The 16,688-nt window shown below is 52.0% G+C and overlaps 1 protein-coding gene across 3 annotated transcripts in view; it reads left to right on the forward strand.

Annotated features, from left to right (window-relative positions):
• The window catches only part of CA5A (carbonic anhydrase 5A), a 28,955-nt gene extending 12,598 nt beyond the window's left edge, over nt 1-16,357 (forward strand). The window contains exons 3-7 of one of the 3 annotated variants that reach the window (XM_082606919.1): nt 3,461-3,579; nt 6,096-6,191; nt 6,321-6,383; nt 11,468-11,623; nt 15,352-16,357. In XM_082606919.1, coding sequence (XP_082463045.1) covers nt 3,461-3,579; nt 6,096-6,191; nt 6,321-6,383; nt 11,468-11,623; nt 15,352-15,570 — 653 coding nt within the window. In that variant the 3' untranslated portion in view covers nt 15,571-16,357. Of the gene's footprint in view, nt 1-3,460; nt 3,580-6,095; nt 6,192-6,320; nt 6,384-11,467; nt 11,624-13,773; nt 14,241-15,351 lie in introns of those variants that run through there. The other 2 variants (XM_082606920.1, XM_082606921.1) reach the window with 2 other exon arrangements.
• The last annotated feature ends 331 nt before the right edge of the window (nt 16,358-16,688 follow it).

Genomic DNA, 16,688 nt, shown 5'->3' on the forward strand with positions numbered 1-16,688 from the left:
ATGAGACCCTTTCTTTACTCATCTCATCTCAGAGATGTGCCATGGCTGCCGGCTTTCGTCCTTTGGGTGCTTCCAGAATACCGGGCATTCTGCTGAGAACTTTGCATTTAATCCTGGCAACGTCCCATGGAGTAGGTGCTAGGACCCTCCCCATTTTACGGGCGGGGAAACTGAGGCTGGGAACAGTTTAGTAACCAGACCAAGATCGCCGCGTTCGGAGGCGATGGCGCCAGCACCGACCCAGAGCGCACCCCCGACCACCTGCAGAAACGGGACACTGTTCTCCGGTTTTTCAGCAGAGACGCTGGCACTCGGCTAGTGGCTGTCTTTGCCCATCCGTCTAATTTTAGAGACGTCGTTCCAGAGAGTCTTCTGTCCCTGACTTGAAAGATGCTCGAGATGTACAAGTCTGACACCCGAGCTTGTACTCAAGCAGCTCCTGTACAGTTGATGCTGTTTCTCTCCTGAAATGCATTTGAAGGAGGGAGGCTGAGGGCATCACAGTGCCCGGTTCTGGGTGCACCGCCGACCGGCCGCAGGGCGCCACTGCAGCCCAGCCTGTGGCACCGGGGCTCCTCTGGCCATGCCTCCCCTCCCTCTTCGCTTCCCTCCTGAGATGCTCGTGCTGTGCTTTCCTCCTTATCTGCATCTGCAGGTCACAGAGCTGGCAAGGGGCAGCAGCCTGCGGGGTTTGCTGTGAGTTTGCTTGGTCCCAGCTCAGGGTAGCCCCCGCCCGCTTACAAACGACCAGGTGTCAGCCTGCAGTCGGAAGAGGAGGCCCCACCAAGAGGACCATTCCTCCCTGCAGGCCCGATTCCAAAGCTGACCTCCGTCCACATTCTCTTCCTTAAACAGGCAGCCCTCTTTGGGAAGCAGACAGGGAGTCCCCCTGCGAGAGGCTGCTTCTTGGAGAATTCTGGGGGCAGCTGGATGCGGGGAGAACGTGGGGCCCTGGCCCCTGGGCTCCAGGCCTGCCCTGAGGGTGACCCTGGGAAAGTCTTCACCTGCCGGAGGCGGGGGCGATGCTCGTGCCCGGCCCCCGCCCCTTCTCTGCTTGCTGGTTGTGGCCACAGTCGGGAGTGGTTTTTCTACGGGGTTATTTTTGGCGGGTCTCCCCGACACCCAGCTCATGGTGGGGTGTTGCCTTGTGCGGTTGGTGTCGCTCTTTCTGGAGACCTTATGTGGTGTCTACACATCAGAGTCCTCAGATGCTTGAGCTGGGGGGGACCACCAGCACCACCTAGCTAGGAATCCTTTCTTCGTTATTACATGAAGGAGAGCCGAGTCCCTGAAAAGTTACGTGGCGTGTGGTCACCACCATTATTGTCATCACCGTCTGACTGCACTTTATGAGGCCATCCTGCCAACACTGCTCATTTCACAGGTGGGACAGCTGAGGCTCTGAGAGGCTGACCCACTTGCTCGAGGTCACACAGCAAACGCACTAGTCAGTGCATTCTGGCGGTTCCAGGTGTCTGCTGGCCAGGGCTCCCAAGTCCCCTTCCAGCATGATACAAAGTGCCAGACAGAAGTGGCACAGAGATCACACTGCTGGTGTTTCAAGCTTCTGTAATTTCCTCAGAAGATGTTTTGTACTCAAGGCACGGGTTTGGGCGTCAGACCTGGCTTCGAATCCTGGCTCCCGTGCCCGGGATTACTGACAACCTCTTTAGCCTCTCTTAGGAAATTAAAAAACAACATAGAACTACAGAGGTCAGTAGGCTCATGTATCCTCACCCCTCAAAGAAAAACAATCACCCCCTTGTATTCTCAGCCACAGAAAATCCAGTAAAGTCTTGTAATTTGAACCCAACAGGGAGGTTTTCTATCCACCTCAGCTTCTTCCCTGCAGAACGGCTCCTCCACACCCGTGGACTCAGGCTTCGTGATTTACTCTGTTTTTTTTATACTTGCGGGGGGATGAGATACTTCTGTGTATGTTTTTAAAGTGAGATCTAATTTGTGGGTGTTCAGGAGAATAAAGCCATAGAGCCTCATGACGAGATGCCCGTAACGACGTTCTAGACCAACGCTTTCAAGTGAAGACACAGCGAGAAGCTTCGAGACTTGATCGAGGACAGAATAATGGACTGAATCTGTTTTTCCAGTTTATAGTTCAGTGCTTTCTGCTACCAGTACCTTCAATGGCAAAAACAAAGCAGAAGCACCCCACCAGTCGTATTTGACAGTTTCAGCAGCATCCATCGCGTCACTAAATGTCGTCCCTGCTTTTGTCGCATGGAGGAGCTGATGCAAGCAATGCCCACCCCTCCCCCCACCCCGGGAACTCACGCCCTTGCTGTGCCAGTGTCCTCCAGACCTGTCCGAGGATCCCAGTGTCACACTACACTCACCTCAAATACAAGCGGATGTCCAACCGTTACCATTACGTTTGTAGCACTTGGTGGTGGAAATCTGTTAGCAAAGTGCAGCTGAAGACCGGAAGACCGGCTAAACCCTGTGCATCAGAGCCCCCCGGGAGCTCATTCAAATGCAGGCTCCCAGCCGTGGCCCTGGACCTCCTGGGACGGCGCCCATGATCGCACAGTTCAGAGCAGATGCCGCCATGACAGGTGCTCAGGGATTATGAGCCTGTGTGCATCACGCTAACAGCCCTTGGGGATGCCTCGCCAGGACTTCAGGGTGACTTAGAAAGTGGTCATATAGTGAGGCTAGACCGAGCAGGGGCTGCCTGGAGATCAGCCCTGGTGGAAAACGTGACACCTTATTATTTTTTAAAATATTTATATATATTTTAAATTTGGTTGCACCAGGTCTTTTCTGCAGCAGACGGGCTCCTTAGTTGCAGCACGTGGGCTCCTTAGTTGTGGCATGTGAACTCTTAGTTGCGGCATGCATGTGGGATCTAGTTCCCTGACCAGGGATTGAACCCGGGCCCCCTGCATTGGGAGTGTGAAGTCTTAACCCCTGCGCCACCAGGGAAGTCCCCAAAATGTAGTACCTTATATCTCAGAATTTGTTTAGTTAAACATCTTTCTCATTACCTATTAGCTTATGAAATTATTTGGTGATAGAATTTTATCTGCTCTTCTTTCATTCGAAAGACATCTCTTTCTTCTTTTCTTTCTTTCTTTCTTTTTTTTTTTTTAATTAAAAGGAAGTCTGGAAATCTTACAGGACTGGCATGGCGCGCATCTCTGAAGTGGTTTTTCTTTGCCCTCTTGCCGCCTGCAATTGGCTGAGGCCCCTGCTGCCACCAGGTGGCAGCACTGGCATCTGCATCACTCACGTGTTTCCTGTGAGCTGCTGGGGGCCCGCCGGGACCAGGTGATGGGGTCAGGCGACAGGGCAGACAAGGTCCCACGTTTCAGCTTGTGGTTTCAGCGGAACATCCGTCTCTTGAGAGCCAAATCGAGTAACCCCTATGTAGTCAATGTCACAGCAGCCCCACAGTCTAGCAACTAGACTAACACACCATTTCCACTGCTTCCCCTTCCAGGAATTAGTGGTGGCCCCTTGGAAAACCACTACAGACTCAAGCAGTTCCACTTCCACTGGGGAGCAGTGAACGAGTGGGGCTCGGAACACACGGTGGACGATCACGTGTACCCGGCAGAGGTTCGTAGCAGCTGATGTGTGGGGACTTCCCGTGTGCCAGGTTTGATGTCGGGTGATCAAGCATCCTGGTTGCTCAGAATGGATTTCCTGGGACACGGGACTCTTGGTGCTCAAACCAGAACCACTGGCCACCCTGCGCGTTCAACCTCACGACTATCCTAAGGGGAGGGTACTGTTAGCACTTTCAGTGAACAGGAGAAGAGACAGGTTCTGGGTGGTCTTGTAACTTGCCGAAGTCAGACAGCTGGGATTTAGGAGCAGTCTGTGCTCTTAGCTCTCGCTCAGCCACGCGCTTGCTGCTGTCCTTCGAGGCACTGAAGATCTTATACTGAGAATGGAAAATCTTTACAATAGAAATTACCTTCTTAAAACAAAGTGATATTTGCAACATTCCAAAATGGGAGTCAATAAAGAAAAGGAGTCGAGATAAAGGTCAGGAATTGTATTTTGGTGGCTATGGAGTGGGAAGGAGTGCCTTACTGGTGTCCCCCAATATTTTATTATGAAATGTTTCCAACTTACCAAAAAAATGAAAGAACTGTATAGTGAGAACCCGTGAGGTTACCAGCCAGATCCTGTGATTGACAGGTGCCAAATTCACTCTGTTGCACCTCCATCCACTAGCCCGCCCTCTGTCCACCCGCCAGCCACCTGGATTTTGGAGGTATTTCAAGTTCTGGACTGTTCTTGTCACCGTTGTTACGGAAGTAATACTGTGGTTAAAAGAGACCGAGAGTCCAGTCAAACCGGAAGGTGAAAATCACTGCGGTCACACAGCCAGAGGTGGCCTCTGGGGACAGTTGATAATTAGGGAGTTGCATTGATTGTTATAATTACACACATTTTTACAAATATGACAAAAATGAAGGAACAGCATCTTGCAACACACTTGCTTTCAGTAAACTGCATTCCTCTCGGTAACTGTGCGCCTGTACCTCGGTTTCTAGTGAGCAGCTCTTTTCTTTTTTTTTTAGCAAATTCTCAGATCCTACCCCAGCTCCACTGACTTAGGAATTCTGGGGTGGGACATGGCACTATGTGTTTTAAATTTATTTATTTATTTATTTATTTAGGGCTGTGTTGGGTCTTCGTTTCTGTGCGAGGGCTTTCTCTAGTTACAGCAAGTGGGGGCCACTCTTCATCGCGGTACACGGGCCTCTCACTGTTGTGGCCTCTCCCGTTGCGGAGCACAGGCTCCGGACGTGCAGGCTCAGCGGCCATGGCTCACGGGCCCAGCCGCTCCGCGGCATGTGCGATCTTCCCAGACAAGGGCTCGAACCCGTGCAGGCAGACTCTCAACCACTGCGCCACCAGGGAAGCCCGAGCAGCTCTCTCCACAGCGGAGTCTGCTGCGGTTCGCTCGTCTAGGAGAGGGGGCAGAGCTTGGGACCCGCCAGGGGCTGTCCGCGAGCCAGGTGGGCGGGGCCTGCCGCGCCGTCCCGGCCGTGCCTCCGGCCCATGTTGGGGCGGGCCTTTTCCTGTGGGGTTTGGGAGGCCAGGCCAGCCCCACAGGTGGGGTCCATGAAGGAGGAAGGCTGTGGGCGGGACCTCAGGCCCAGCTGTCCCTATTTCTGGAAGACCGCGCGTGACAGTGGGTGGGGGGTTGAGGTGAGCTACGGGAGGGCAGGGGGAGGCCACGTCACGCTCACGGTCCCTGGTGTGCGTGGCCAGGAACGCTGGGACTTGTTGGCAGTGAGGTGCCACCTGGAGCCACGTGGACCCCGCCCCCCTGGCAGGGCCGCCCGGGCCCTGGAGTCCAGCAGCCGCGTGGGGGAGGGTCTTGCTGACCACGAGAGGCTGGAGGACTTTCTGGGCCGAGTCCTTGTGGACTCAGGGCCTGGGTCACCGGTCAGAAAGGCCTCCACCACCACGCCTGCTGGAGCAGGAAGTGCGGACAGACACCCAGGCCCCTTCCTGGTTCTGAGCCACACGCAGCATCGGCCCACGTGCCCTCACACAGAACCCGGGGTGCTGGTTCTGCCTCTTACTCACCAGGGCCCAGGAAGGCCCGTTCCCACAGCCTGTTTCCCCGCTGGTTTAAATCCTTGTCATCTGGTCAGTAGCGATGCTGACTTGGGACTTAGGAAAACCAACGAGGGTGTGTGAAGAATGGACCTAGGTGCAGTTCAGAGGAGGGTGACAGATGTAGAAAAATGCCATTTGGGGGCGTACTTATGTTCAGAATGATCCGTCGCCTGTCTGAAACTCAGATTTAACTGAGAGTCCTACATCTGACCTGGCAACCCTCCTTCAGGGCTATCTGAGCAGTAGCAAACAATCCAACCACCCATTTCTGTTGGACAAAGTTAAAGCGAGCCTCCCTTCTTTCCCCCTAGAAATGCCGAGGCCCTGCTTTCTGGGGTTTGAGCGAGTTTTGGCTGGGGGAACCGGCCTGCAGCCGTGGATTCATTAAAAGCATAAATCGGGCACCTGTCAGCCATACAGAGGGAGGGGCGGTGGGCTAAGCTCTCTCGGCTACGTGGTGATGGAGGGAATTCTCTTCTTCTGGGTTCCAGCTGCATCTGGTTCACTGGAACGCTGTGAAATACCAAAACTACACAGAAGCCGTGATGGGAGAGAACGGCTTGGCGGTGGTCGCCGTGTTTTTAAAGGTAAGCTTGCCGGGGTGCAGCTCTCCTAGTCAGATCTGCTCCCTAAACAAGGTCGGCTTAGAGTGACGTGTGCTTGTCACCCTGTTCCCTGCCCTGTCACGTGACCACTCGGTATGCCACGCTGTGCAGCTGGGGGCCCGCCACGAGGCGCTGCAGAAGCTGGTGGCAGTCTTGCCGGACATAAAGCACAAGGTAAGCTACGTATTTTGAAATCAACCTAATTGGAAAAGTGACATTGCTTCGAGTAATGACTACTTTGCCAAAAAAATAACCAAAAAAAGGAACCAGTTGGGCAGAAAGAGCGTTGCAGAGAGGCTCTGAGTCCAGTTCCGGGACTGGGACTCACTGGAGCCGATTCCAGCTGTGTCTCGAGTTGGCTCACCGACTTCGAGGCGTTCCTGCTATTCTCGGGCCCTCCCTCCTCAGCGTAAAGGGGTTTCCCAACATTCGGCCATTCAGGCAGCATCTTGAAGGTTTTTGCCTGTGTACCCACCTGTGGTACTATTAGTTACTTAGTACTTTTTATGAAAGTGATCCACTTCCTAAAAATCTTTAGCCTTGTCCCAGGCAACAACATCCATTTGCGATAATGTTTGTTTTAAAACCAATTGAAATGTGGACTTCCCTGGTGGCGCAGTGGCTAAGAATCCACCTGCCAATGCAGGGGACACGGGTTTGAGCCCTGGTCTGGGAAGATCCCACATGCCGCGGGGCAACTAAGCCTGTGCGCCACAACTACTGAGCCTACGCTCTAGAGCCCGCGAGCCACAGCTACTGATCCCATGTGCTGCAACTACTGAAGCCCACGTGCCTACAGCCCGTGCTCCACAAGAGAAGCCACCGCAATGAGAAGGCCGTGCACCACAATGAAGAGTAGCCCCCGCTCGCCACAACTAGAGAAAGCCCATGCACAGCAACGAAGAACCAACGCAGCCAAAAATAAATAAATACATAAATTAAAAAAAAAAACAATTGAAATAAATTCTCAACTATCGACATTTAAGAATGTCCACCTGCAAGCCACCTGGTATCCTTAGGGTCAGCCCCATCCTGGGAGAACAGGGAGGTGGGGCAAGGGGTCCTGCAGATGCACCCATCCTGCCCAGCTCTCCTGCACATTTGGCTGCACTCAGCGTAGCTCCGAAAGACAGCAAGGCCAGCAAGGTAGCTTTTCTCCAGTGTCAGCTGAGAGAGGGCTTTGATGGAGAAATGGAAATTCCTGAAAACTGCAGTTTATTTGTTCAGCACGAAACAAAAGAATTCCGAGGGAAGGAGTCACCCGTGGTCCTTGGACGTGGGGACGGGTGGGTCTCCGACCTGTCTTAACAATGGCGAGAGCGGCTCCAGATGGGAGATGGGGGCCAGCCCTTCCTCGGCAGCTTCACAGGGGCTGTTTGATCTGTGTGGCGCCCTCCCCTTGATGTTGACCTCCTGGGACCAGACCAGATCGCCCCCCCGTTGCTCCGTCTGCCAGCTCAGGAACTCAGCAAGGTCTAGGTGCTAGAAGCATCCATCTCCTCCCTGGTCCACAGCCAGAGTAAACCTGGACGTTTCCCTGGTGGCATCCATCCCCTCAGGGCATGGTCTCCACCGCTTGGTGGGAAAGAAAGAGCTGCTGTGAGGTGCTCTGTGCTACGGGGTCTGTTTGCTTCCCCGAAGGCTCTGGGCAAACATGCAGAAGAAGCTGTGTTGGCAGGGGATGGAGGAAGCTGCTGGGCCCAGTTCTGGTCCTGATGCTCCTCCCTGGGCCTCAGTTTCCTCACCTGAAAAATAAGAGTTAGAATCTTAAGAGAGAAAGGCCCCGCCTCGGAGGGCAGGGGTCTGTGTCTCGTGGGTCGGGAGGGTGATCGGCTCAAGTCATTTGTCATGGTCTGTGCTCCTTCCTGGGTTTCCCCAGTGTCTGGGTTGATTTTTTTAATTTTCAGCCTTAGGAGGCACCTCTGTGGTGTCCAGCTCTGTGGGATGGGACAGACATCCCGTGGCATCTGGGTTTGCCGCCATCTAATCACGTGGCTTTCGGAAGTTCTTATCTTTCTTTCTTTATCATGAAACAGACATAAAGGCTGGTTCTGAAAATCCAAGGTAAGAGCCTCAGAGGACGTCTGGCACGTCAGTGCCTATGGGGCTGGGGGCTGGGGGCAGGAGGGGGATTTATCTGTCGCCGCACACCCACAGGTACTTTCTGCATCTTGTCCCATGTGCATATGTGACCTGTGTCCTTCAAGAACTAACTAGACCACACGGTGGAATATTACTCAGCCATAAAAAGGAATGAAGCTCTGACACCTGCTACAGCAGAGATGGCTTTTGAAGACATCGTTCTGAGTGAAAGAAGCCAGATGCAAAATTCTCCGTATTATATGATTCCATTTCTAGGAAATGCCCAGAATGGGCAGATTGGTGGGGCCTGTGGCAGGGTGAGGGCAGGTGGGCAGGTTAGGGGGAATGACAGCTAAAGAGTGTTTACTGGGGCTCTCTTCTTCTGGAGTTCTGTTTTGAGGTAACGAACATGTTCTAGAATTGACTGTGCTGAGGGTTCGCGTGTCCGTCTGTGAATATACGAACAACCATAGAATCGTGCACTTTAGGTGGGTGGGCGCTACACTTTGGGAAGCGTGTTTCAGTCATGCTGTTTTAAGCCGCCAACTAGACATTGGTTACAAGGTGGAGCCCGGCACAAGGTGCTTGGTGACCATCTGTCAGAGACAGTCAACTTACCCCCTTCCAGCTGCCAGAAGCTTAAACACCACCTCCCCATGGCTGAGCGGTGAGCCAGCAACCAGGGACAAGCCATCAGTGGCTCCTTGCTTTTGCCTTTGAGGGCCGGGGGGGAGGGACACCCACCAGCAGGGAGCCTCCTTCCTCGGGGACCCGAGAACAGGTGCCTCATGCTGACTGTCCTCCCAGTTTGCCCAGCACGCGGCTGGGCCCCTGGTTCAGGCTCCACTCCGGCTGGGCACAGTTGGTGTCCTGCTGCTCCCAGGGCTGCCCCCTCAGCCTTTCACCTCACTCACTTCACGGGGGGTGGGTGGAGGCCCCGTCCTGGGCCCGTCAACCCGAGGGACCCCTCTGAGCCTTTCCCCTCTGAGCAGAAGCTGCCCAGGAGCTTTGTTTCCAACGAGGCAGAGACCAGCCAAGAGGCGCTGCTTTCTCTCCACAGCATCCAGAGAGCAGCCCCCTAGCCCCTGCCTCTGCCGGTGGGTTTCTTCAGGGGTCCCCAGCCCTGGGCAGAAGCAGAGTGTCCCCATCTCCTCCCTCCCATCTCTCTCTTTTTTAAAAAATAAATTTATCTATTTTTTATTTATTTTTTGTCTGTGTTGGGTCTTTGTTGCTGTGCCTGGGTTTTCTCTAGTTGTGGCGAGAGGGCGCTACTCTTTATTCCGGTGCGCGGGCTTCTCACTGCAGTGGCTTCTCTTGTTGTGAAGCACGGGCTCTAGGTTTGCGGGCTTCCGTAGTTGTGGCACATGGGCTCAGTAGTTGTGTCTCACGGGCTCTAGAGAGCAGGCTCAGTAGTTGTGGTGCACGGGCTTAGTTGCTCCGCGGCATGTGAGCTCTTCTCAGACCAGGGCTCAAACCCGTGTCCCCTGCATTGGCAGGTGGATTCTCAACCACCGCGCCACCAGGGAAGCCCCCGCACCTCTTTTAATTACTTCCATGTCTCGTGCTCATTCCAGCCCTGCGGCCCTCTGCTGATCCCCCAGCCCATCAGGCCAGACCCTGCCTCGGGGCCTTTGCACTGGCCATTGCTTCGGAGAAATCTCCTCCCCTTCACCTCCTCCGTGTCTTTGTTCAGACGTCACCTTCTAAGGGAGGCCTTCAGGGCTACCTCTCCTGAAACACCAGCCTATACTCCCCACATCTCTTATTTCACTGCCCTACCTTATGTTTCCCCATCACATTTATCACTGTGTAAACTACTAGATATTTTACTTATTTGTTCTGTGTACCATCTGCTCTCCTCCTGTAAGAGTGAGTTCCACGAAAGCGGGTAGTTTGTCTCTGCTGTAGCCCCAGCACCTAAGATAGAGTCGGGTTTACTGTGGCTGCTCAAGAATAGCTCTGAGTGAGTGAGTGATGGTGGGATCCCATCAGGGTCATGAGGAATTGAGAGGCAGGTTTCTCCCTATGCGTCTCTAGAGCATGGAAACCAAGCAAACACGGATTCTGAACATGGGGCTCCCAAGCAGGACACGTGCTGATGGAGCAGCCTGGAGAGCTGGGCTGACCCAGTCCATCAATCCCACCCCTTGCTGATGAGAAGGAAAATTCTGGCACGTGTCAGGGAATTCAGCCAGTGCAGGGTGTCCCCCTGTGCATTTGTAATTGCCATGGCTCTCACGCTGGGGAGGTCTGCCAAAGAGAGGATCAGCTGTCTTAAAAGTGTAATGTTTTCTGGTGCAGCCGCTATGGAAAACAGTCTGGTGGTCCCTGAAAAAATTAAACATAGAATTACCATGGGATCCAGCATTTCTACTTCTGGGTATATCCCCCAAATCATTAAAAGCAGGGTCTCAAAGAGATGTTTGTACACCCATGTTCATAGCAGCTGTATTCACAACAGCCAAGAGGTGGAAGCCACCCAAGTGTCCATTGATGGATGATGGATAAGCGAAATGTGGTCCATCCACAGAGTGGAATATTACTCAGTCTTAAAAAGGGGGGAGATTCTGACATAGGCTACAACATGGATGGACCTTGAGGATATTGTGCTGAGTGAGATAAGCCAGTCACAAAAGGACAAATCCTGTATTATTCCATTTATACGAGGTCCCTAGAGGAGTTAGGTTCATGCAGACAGAAAGTAGAAGGGTGGGTGCTGGGGGCCGGGGGAGGAGATGGGGAGCTGGTGTTTAATGGGGACAGAGTCTCAGTTTGGGAAGATGAGAAAATTCTGGATACGGATGTGGTGATGGTTGCACACCAATGTGAACGTACGTAACACCACTGAACTGTATATTTAAAAATGGTTAAACTGGTAAATTTTATGCTGTGTATGTTATTTGACGTCAGCTTTTAAAAGTGTGATATTTTCACAGCCAAGGTTTACAAAAATGAGTAGCCTTAAAAGAAAAACTACAAGCCTGCGGTGGGCATCTCTGCTCAACGTGGAAGGGCCACATTCTCTTGTTACGGTTTCCAAATGTGACAACCGCGACCACAGCCTTTATCTCGGAGACATGCTCCCCTCCAGACCACATCGCTGAGATAAAGCCAAGTGTGGTGCCCCCCTCCCCAGCCTCCTCCACCCACTGAGAGCCTGCGGTCTCCTCCCCCAGGACGCGCGGGCAGCCCTGGGCCCCTTCCAGCCCTCCTGCCTGCTGCCCACCTGCCGGGACTACTGGACGTATCCGGGCTCCCTGACCACACCTCCGCTCTCTGAGTCGGTCACCTGGATCATCCACAAGAAGCCCACTGAGGTGGCTCAGGACCAGGTGAGTGGCGCCTGTATCCAACGCACAGAACTGCACGGGAATCCCTCCGGTTTGGTGGCTTCACTAAGATAGTGTGAGCAAGCATCCTAGAGTTTCGTGCTTTGGTGCATTTTAGATGTTCCTGCACAAGAAGAATCTTCTAGTTGAAACAGGAGCTCTTGGGGGGTGAACAGAAGTTCCCCATATCACAGGTCTTCTTCTGACCTTGAGATATTGGTGGTGAGAGGGAGACAGAGACAGAGATAGAAAGAGACAGAGACACAGAGAGGGAGGGAAGGCAGGGCGAGGCGAGGGAACTGAGGGGGGACAGTTATATTCAGCACCTTCTAATCTTAGTGGTCAGCCTCAGGCATGGAGAGTCTCCCCGATGAAAGATGCTTGGACGAGGCCAGTACTTGCTCTTTGGTTTTCGTTGGGGTAAAGCGACTTTAAAGAACAGAAGTGACATTATAATATGGGTCCTTGCCCATATTGGGACCTCCGTGGGTGTTTTAGATAAATAAATTAATTAAGAAAGGGATGTCATAGATGAATGCTGGAGAGCCGTGAAAGAAGTGGGGTCACTGAGGGAGAAGAGAAGCGTTTAGAGTCTCTTCTGCTTCTTTGGCTGATAGAACAGTAGGAAATCAAGACCGCAGAGGGTTTTCTCTCAGGCTGTGCTAAGAAGTTATGGAACTATAAGTGCCCAGAGAAAATTCCAGAAGGATTGTATTAGCTATTGCTAGAAAATGCTGCGTAACAAACCATCCCAAAACTCAATGACTAATAATAAGCATTTATTTTCCTGCTCAAGGGTCTATGGGAGCTGGGAGAATCTGTTTTAGGCCATGGTTAGGGGTTGGGTTGGATCCAGTGTCTCTCATGCTTCTTGGACCAGTGGCTAACCAGGGCTGGATTTCATGGCACATGACAGAAATGCAAAAGACAAGCCAAACCGCACATGCACATTTACGGCGTCTGCTCGCATCACGCCCGCTCACATCCTGTTGGCCAAAGCAAGTTATGATGGCCAGGCCAACACCAGTGGGGCAGGGAGGAGGTGAGTGTCCATTTGCTGAGCAGTGCCCTAAGCTGTCACACTGATGTGCACCTAAAAGTTAACCCTGGTTGTCCCATGGTCACAGGTCTGCAGTGGTTCTTATTTCTTTCTTGTCCTTATTTAAATGTTCTATTTTTTCTAAAATAAGTAGATATTACTTATATACTTTTTAAAAAGTTGAAGTATCTTTTTCTCTGGAAATCTCCAGAATCTGGAGAAAGTCTGTCTAGGGCACAGTTTAGTGATGACAGATATGCAGCAAGCATGCTCCACTCTCCCATCCTCTGCCCAGGACAGACATTTCTAATCGATCACAGCAGCATTCATCACCTCGCCTTCAGCTCTGTGTTTTCTGAGGGTTCTTGATGAGTCCTTGGAAGTCCTTCCAGCCTTTCAATTCTGTGAAACAGCCTCTAATTTTATTTTATTATATATTTTTTAATAAATTTATCTGTTTTATTTATTTATTTTTGGCTGCATTGGGTCCTTGTTGCTGCGCGTGGGCTTTCTCTAGTTGCGGCGAGTGGGGCTACTCTTCGTTGCAGTACACGGGCTTCTCATTACAGTGGCTTCTGTTGTTGCAGAGCATGGGCTCTAGGTGCGTGGGCCTCAGTAGTTGTGGCGCACGGGCCTAGCTGCTCCACGGCATGTGGGATCCTCCCAGACCAGGGCTCAAACCTGTGTCCCCTGCATTGGCAGGCGGATTTCCAACCACTGTGCCACCAGAGAAGTCCCCAGCCTCTAATTTTAAAGTCATGGGATGGGGCTTCCCTGGTGGCACAGTGGTTAAGAATCCACCTGGCAATGCAGGGGACACGGGTTAGAGCCCTGGTCTGGGACGATCCCACATGCAGCGGAGCAGCTAGACCCGTGCGCCACAGCTCCTGAGCCTGCACTCTAGAGCCTGCGAGCCACAACGACTGAAGCCCGTGCGCCTAGAGCCTGTGCTCCACAACAAGAGAAGCCATCACAATGAGAAGCCCAAGCACCTCAACTAGAGAAAGCCCACGCGCAGCAACGAAGACCCAATGCAGCCAAAAATAAATAAAATAAATAAATTTTAAAAATAAAATAAAATAAACTCATGGGATGACGCTATTTGTTTTGAAAGGCTGAAGGTGGAATGTGGGTGCACGTCACCCACCCTTCCCCCATACCAGAACGGTTACAGACGTGGTTGAAAATGGCCCTTGCTGGGACTTCCCTGGTGGCGCAGTGGTTAAGAATCCGCCTGCCAATGCAGGGGACACGGGTTCCAGCCCTGGTCCGGGAAGATCCCACATGCCCCAGAACAACTACTGAGCCTGCGCTCTAGAGCCCGCGAGCCACAACTACTGAGCCCGTGTGCCACAACTACTGAAGCCCACGCGCCTAGAGCCCATGCTCCACCACAAGAGAAGCCACCGCCATGAGAAGCCCACGCACTGCAAGGAAGAGTAGCCCCCACTTACCACAACTAGAGAAAGCCCGTGTGCAACAATGAAGACCCAATGCAGCCAAAAATAAAAATAAATTAATTTTAAAAGACTTAAAAAAACATTAATTTAATAAAAAGAAAAGAAAAAAAATGGCTCTTGTCACCAAGACCCCTCTGTCACTCAACAAACGCATAATAAACACTCATTAGATGTCAGATGTTGTAGCAGGAGAGGGTGGGCGAGCAGGAGGGATGGAGGGGTGACACAGAGCAGTGACCATAGTCTCTGTGCACTGCTACCCGGCAGGAAAATAGAAACGTAAGTCAATAGTTTTAAGGCAGAGTTGTGGGTGAGTATTACACAAAAATCCAGAGAAGAGCCCCCAACCCTCCCAGGGGGCTGGAGGTAGTGTGTGCACCCCCTGGACGGCAGGGACAGGCCTGCCAAGCAGGCTTTTCTGAGAGTCAGCAAGTGGTGAAAACAGGTGCACACGAGTGGGCACACCATGCTTGAGTGCCTGGAAGAGCATGCGCCACACCCTACACAAGTCCAGGGGGCTCTCCCTCAGCCACGTAGACCTGACTTGCTCCATAGCTGGTCACTATGCAGATATAATCCCAATTCTGTGTTTAATGAAGCGTGAAATCTATTCTCACAGAACACATAGTATATTCCGAGAACAGATGTGATGATACATAAAAAATGGTCTCTTAGTTCCTGGAGTGCAAAGTGAATCAAATGTTTATTAGCATTTATAGTATATGAACTAGTTATCTATTGCCGTGTAATAAATAGCTCCAAAATTTAGTGGCTTAATAAAACAATAATCATTTACTATCTCTCAGGGTTGCTGTGGGTCAGAATCCAGGTGGTTCTGGCTGAGGATCTGTCTCTTGTGGAGTTGCAGTCAGATGTCAGCTGCAGTTATCTGAAAGCTGGGGCTGGTGGATTCATTCCCAATGTGGCTGGCAGTTGTGCTGGCTGTTGGCTGGGAGCCTCAGTTGCTCTCCACGTGGGCCTCTCCAGAGGGCTGCTTGTGAGTCATTGCAGCATGACAGCTGCCTTCCCCAGAGCAGGTGGTCCAGGAGGCCAAGGTGGAAGCTGCCATGCCTTTTCTGACCCAGATTGGGGTCACCTCCACCATGTTGCATTGGTCATACAGGGCCATCCCTGATTCAGGGATGGAAGGGGACCACACACGACACGAGGGACATGGGAGCTGGTTCACGCCCTAGCTGCACCTAGATTACTCTGCTTGCTCTCCGTTCCAGCTGGCTGCGTTTCGCTCGCTCATGTTTTCTGCACTTGGTGAAGAAGAGAAGATGATGGTGAACAACTACCGCCCACTTCAGCCCCTGATGAAGCGGGTGGTCCGTTCATCCTTCCAGCCACTGAAGATGGTGCAGGATCCTAAATTCATTACATGCAAGCTAATGGGTAGAACTGACTTTAACAAGAGAAAGTATTGTTTCCCAGGCTTCATGTTCTGATCGTATGTAACCTCTGAAATTAAAAATAGAGAAAGAGGTCGCAATTTTAGTCAGTGTACTTTGCAGTTGCAAGGAAAAGAATCACTTCAAAGAAGCTTAAGCGGGAATCCCTCTGTGGTCCAGTGGGTAAGACTCCGCGCTCCCAATACAGGGGGCCTGGGTTCAATCCCTGGTCGGGGAACTAGATCCCACATGCATGCTGCACTAAGAATCTGTCTGCATGCTGCAACTAAAGATCCCACGTGCCACAGCAAAGATCCTGAGTGCCGCAACTAAGACCAGGTGCAGCCAAAATAAATAAACAAATAGATAAATATTTTTTAAAAACGGGGGGCTTCCCTGGTGGCACAGTGGTTAAGAATCTGCCTGCCAATGCAGGGGACACAGGTTCGAGCCCTGGTTAGGGAAGATCCCACATGCCATGGAGCAATTAAGCCGGTGAGCCACAACTACTGAAGCCTGTGCACCTAGAGCCCGTGCTCCGCAACAAGAGAAGCCACCGCAATGTGAAGCCCACGCACCTCAACAATGAGTAGCCCCTACTCACCGCAACTAGAGAAAGCCCGCGCACAGCAAAAATAAAATAAATAAGTTCATAAAAAAAAAAAGAAGCTTAAGCACAATAGGGAATGGAAATCTGGGACACGGAATATCTCAAGGGACCCACAGCAGTGCACAGAACTTAGGGAGCAAGTGAGCTCCACTGACCGGGGTCATCCACCCACCCCTCTCTCAGGTCCATGGTGTCCTCTCTCCAGACGGCCACGCCCTGGCAACAGAGACTGGGACTAACGTCTTTTCTTCCCAATTCCAAATTCCTGGTGTATCAGTGTCCAGGGGCTGCTGTAAAATGACCACAAACTGGGGGTGGGGGGAAAACAGCAGAATGTATTTTCCTTCCCACAGTTCTGAGACTGGAAGTCTGAGACCAGGTGCCAGCACGGCTGGGTTCTGGGAGGGTCTCTTGGCTTTTTGCTGTGTCCTCGAGTGGCCTTTTTTTGGTGCACACACACACACAGAGTTCTCTCCCTTCCCCTTCTTATAAGACCACCAATCCTATTGGATTAGGACCCCACCCTTATGACCTCACTTAACCTTAATTACTTCCTAAAAACCCC

Source organism: Mesoplodon mirus (genome assembly GCF_964341445.2).
Source record: "Mesoplodon mirus genome assembly, chromosome: 19".
Classification (NCBI taxonomy): domain Eukaryota; kingdom Metazoa; phylum Chordata; class Mammalia; order Artiodactyla; family Ziphiidae; genus Mesoplodon; species Mesoplodon mirus.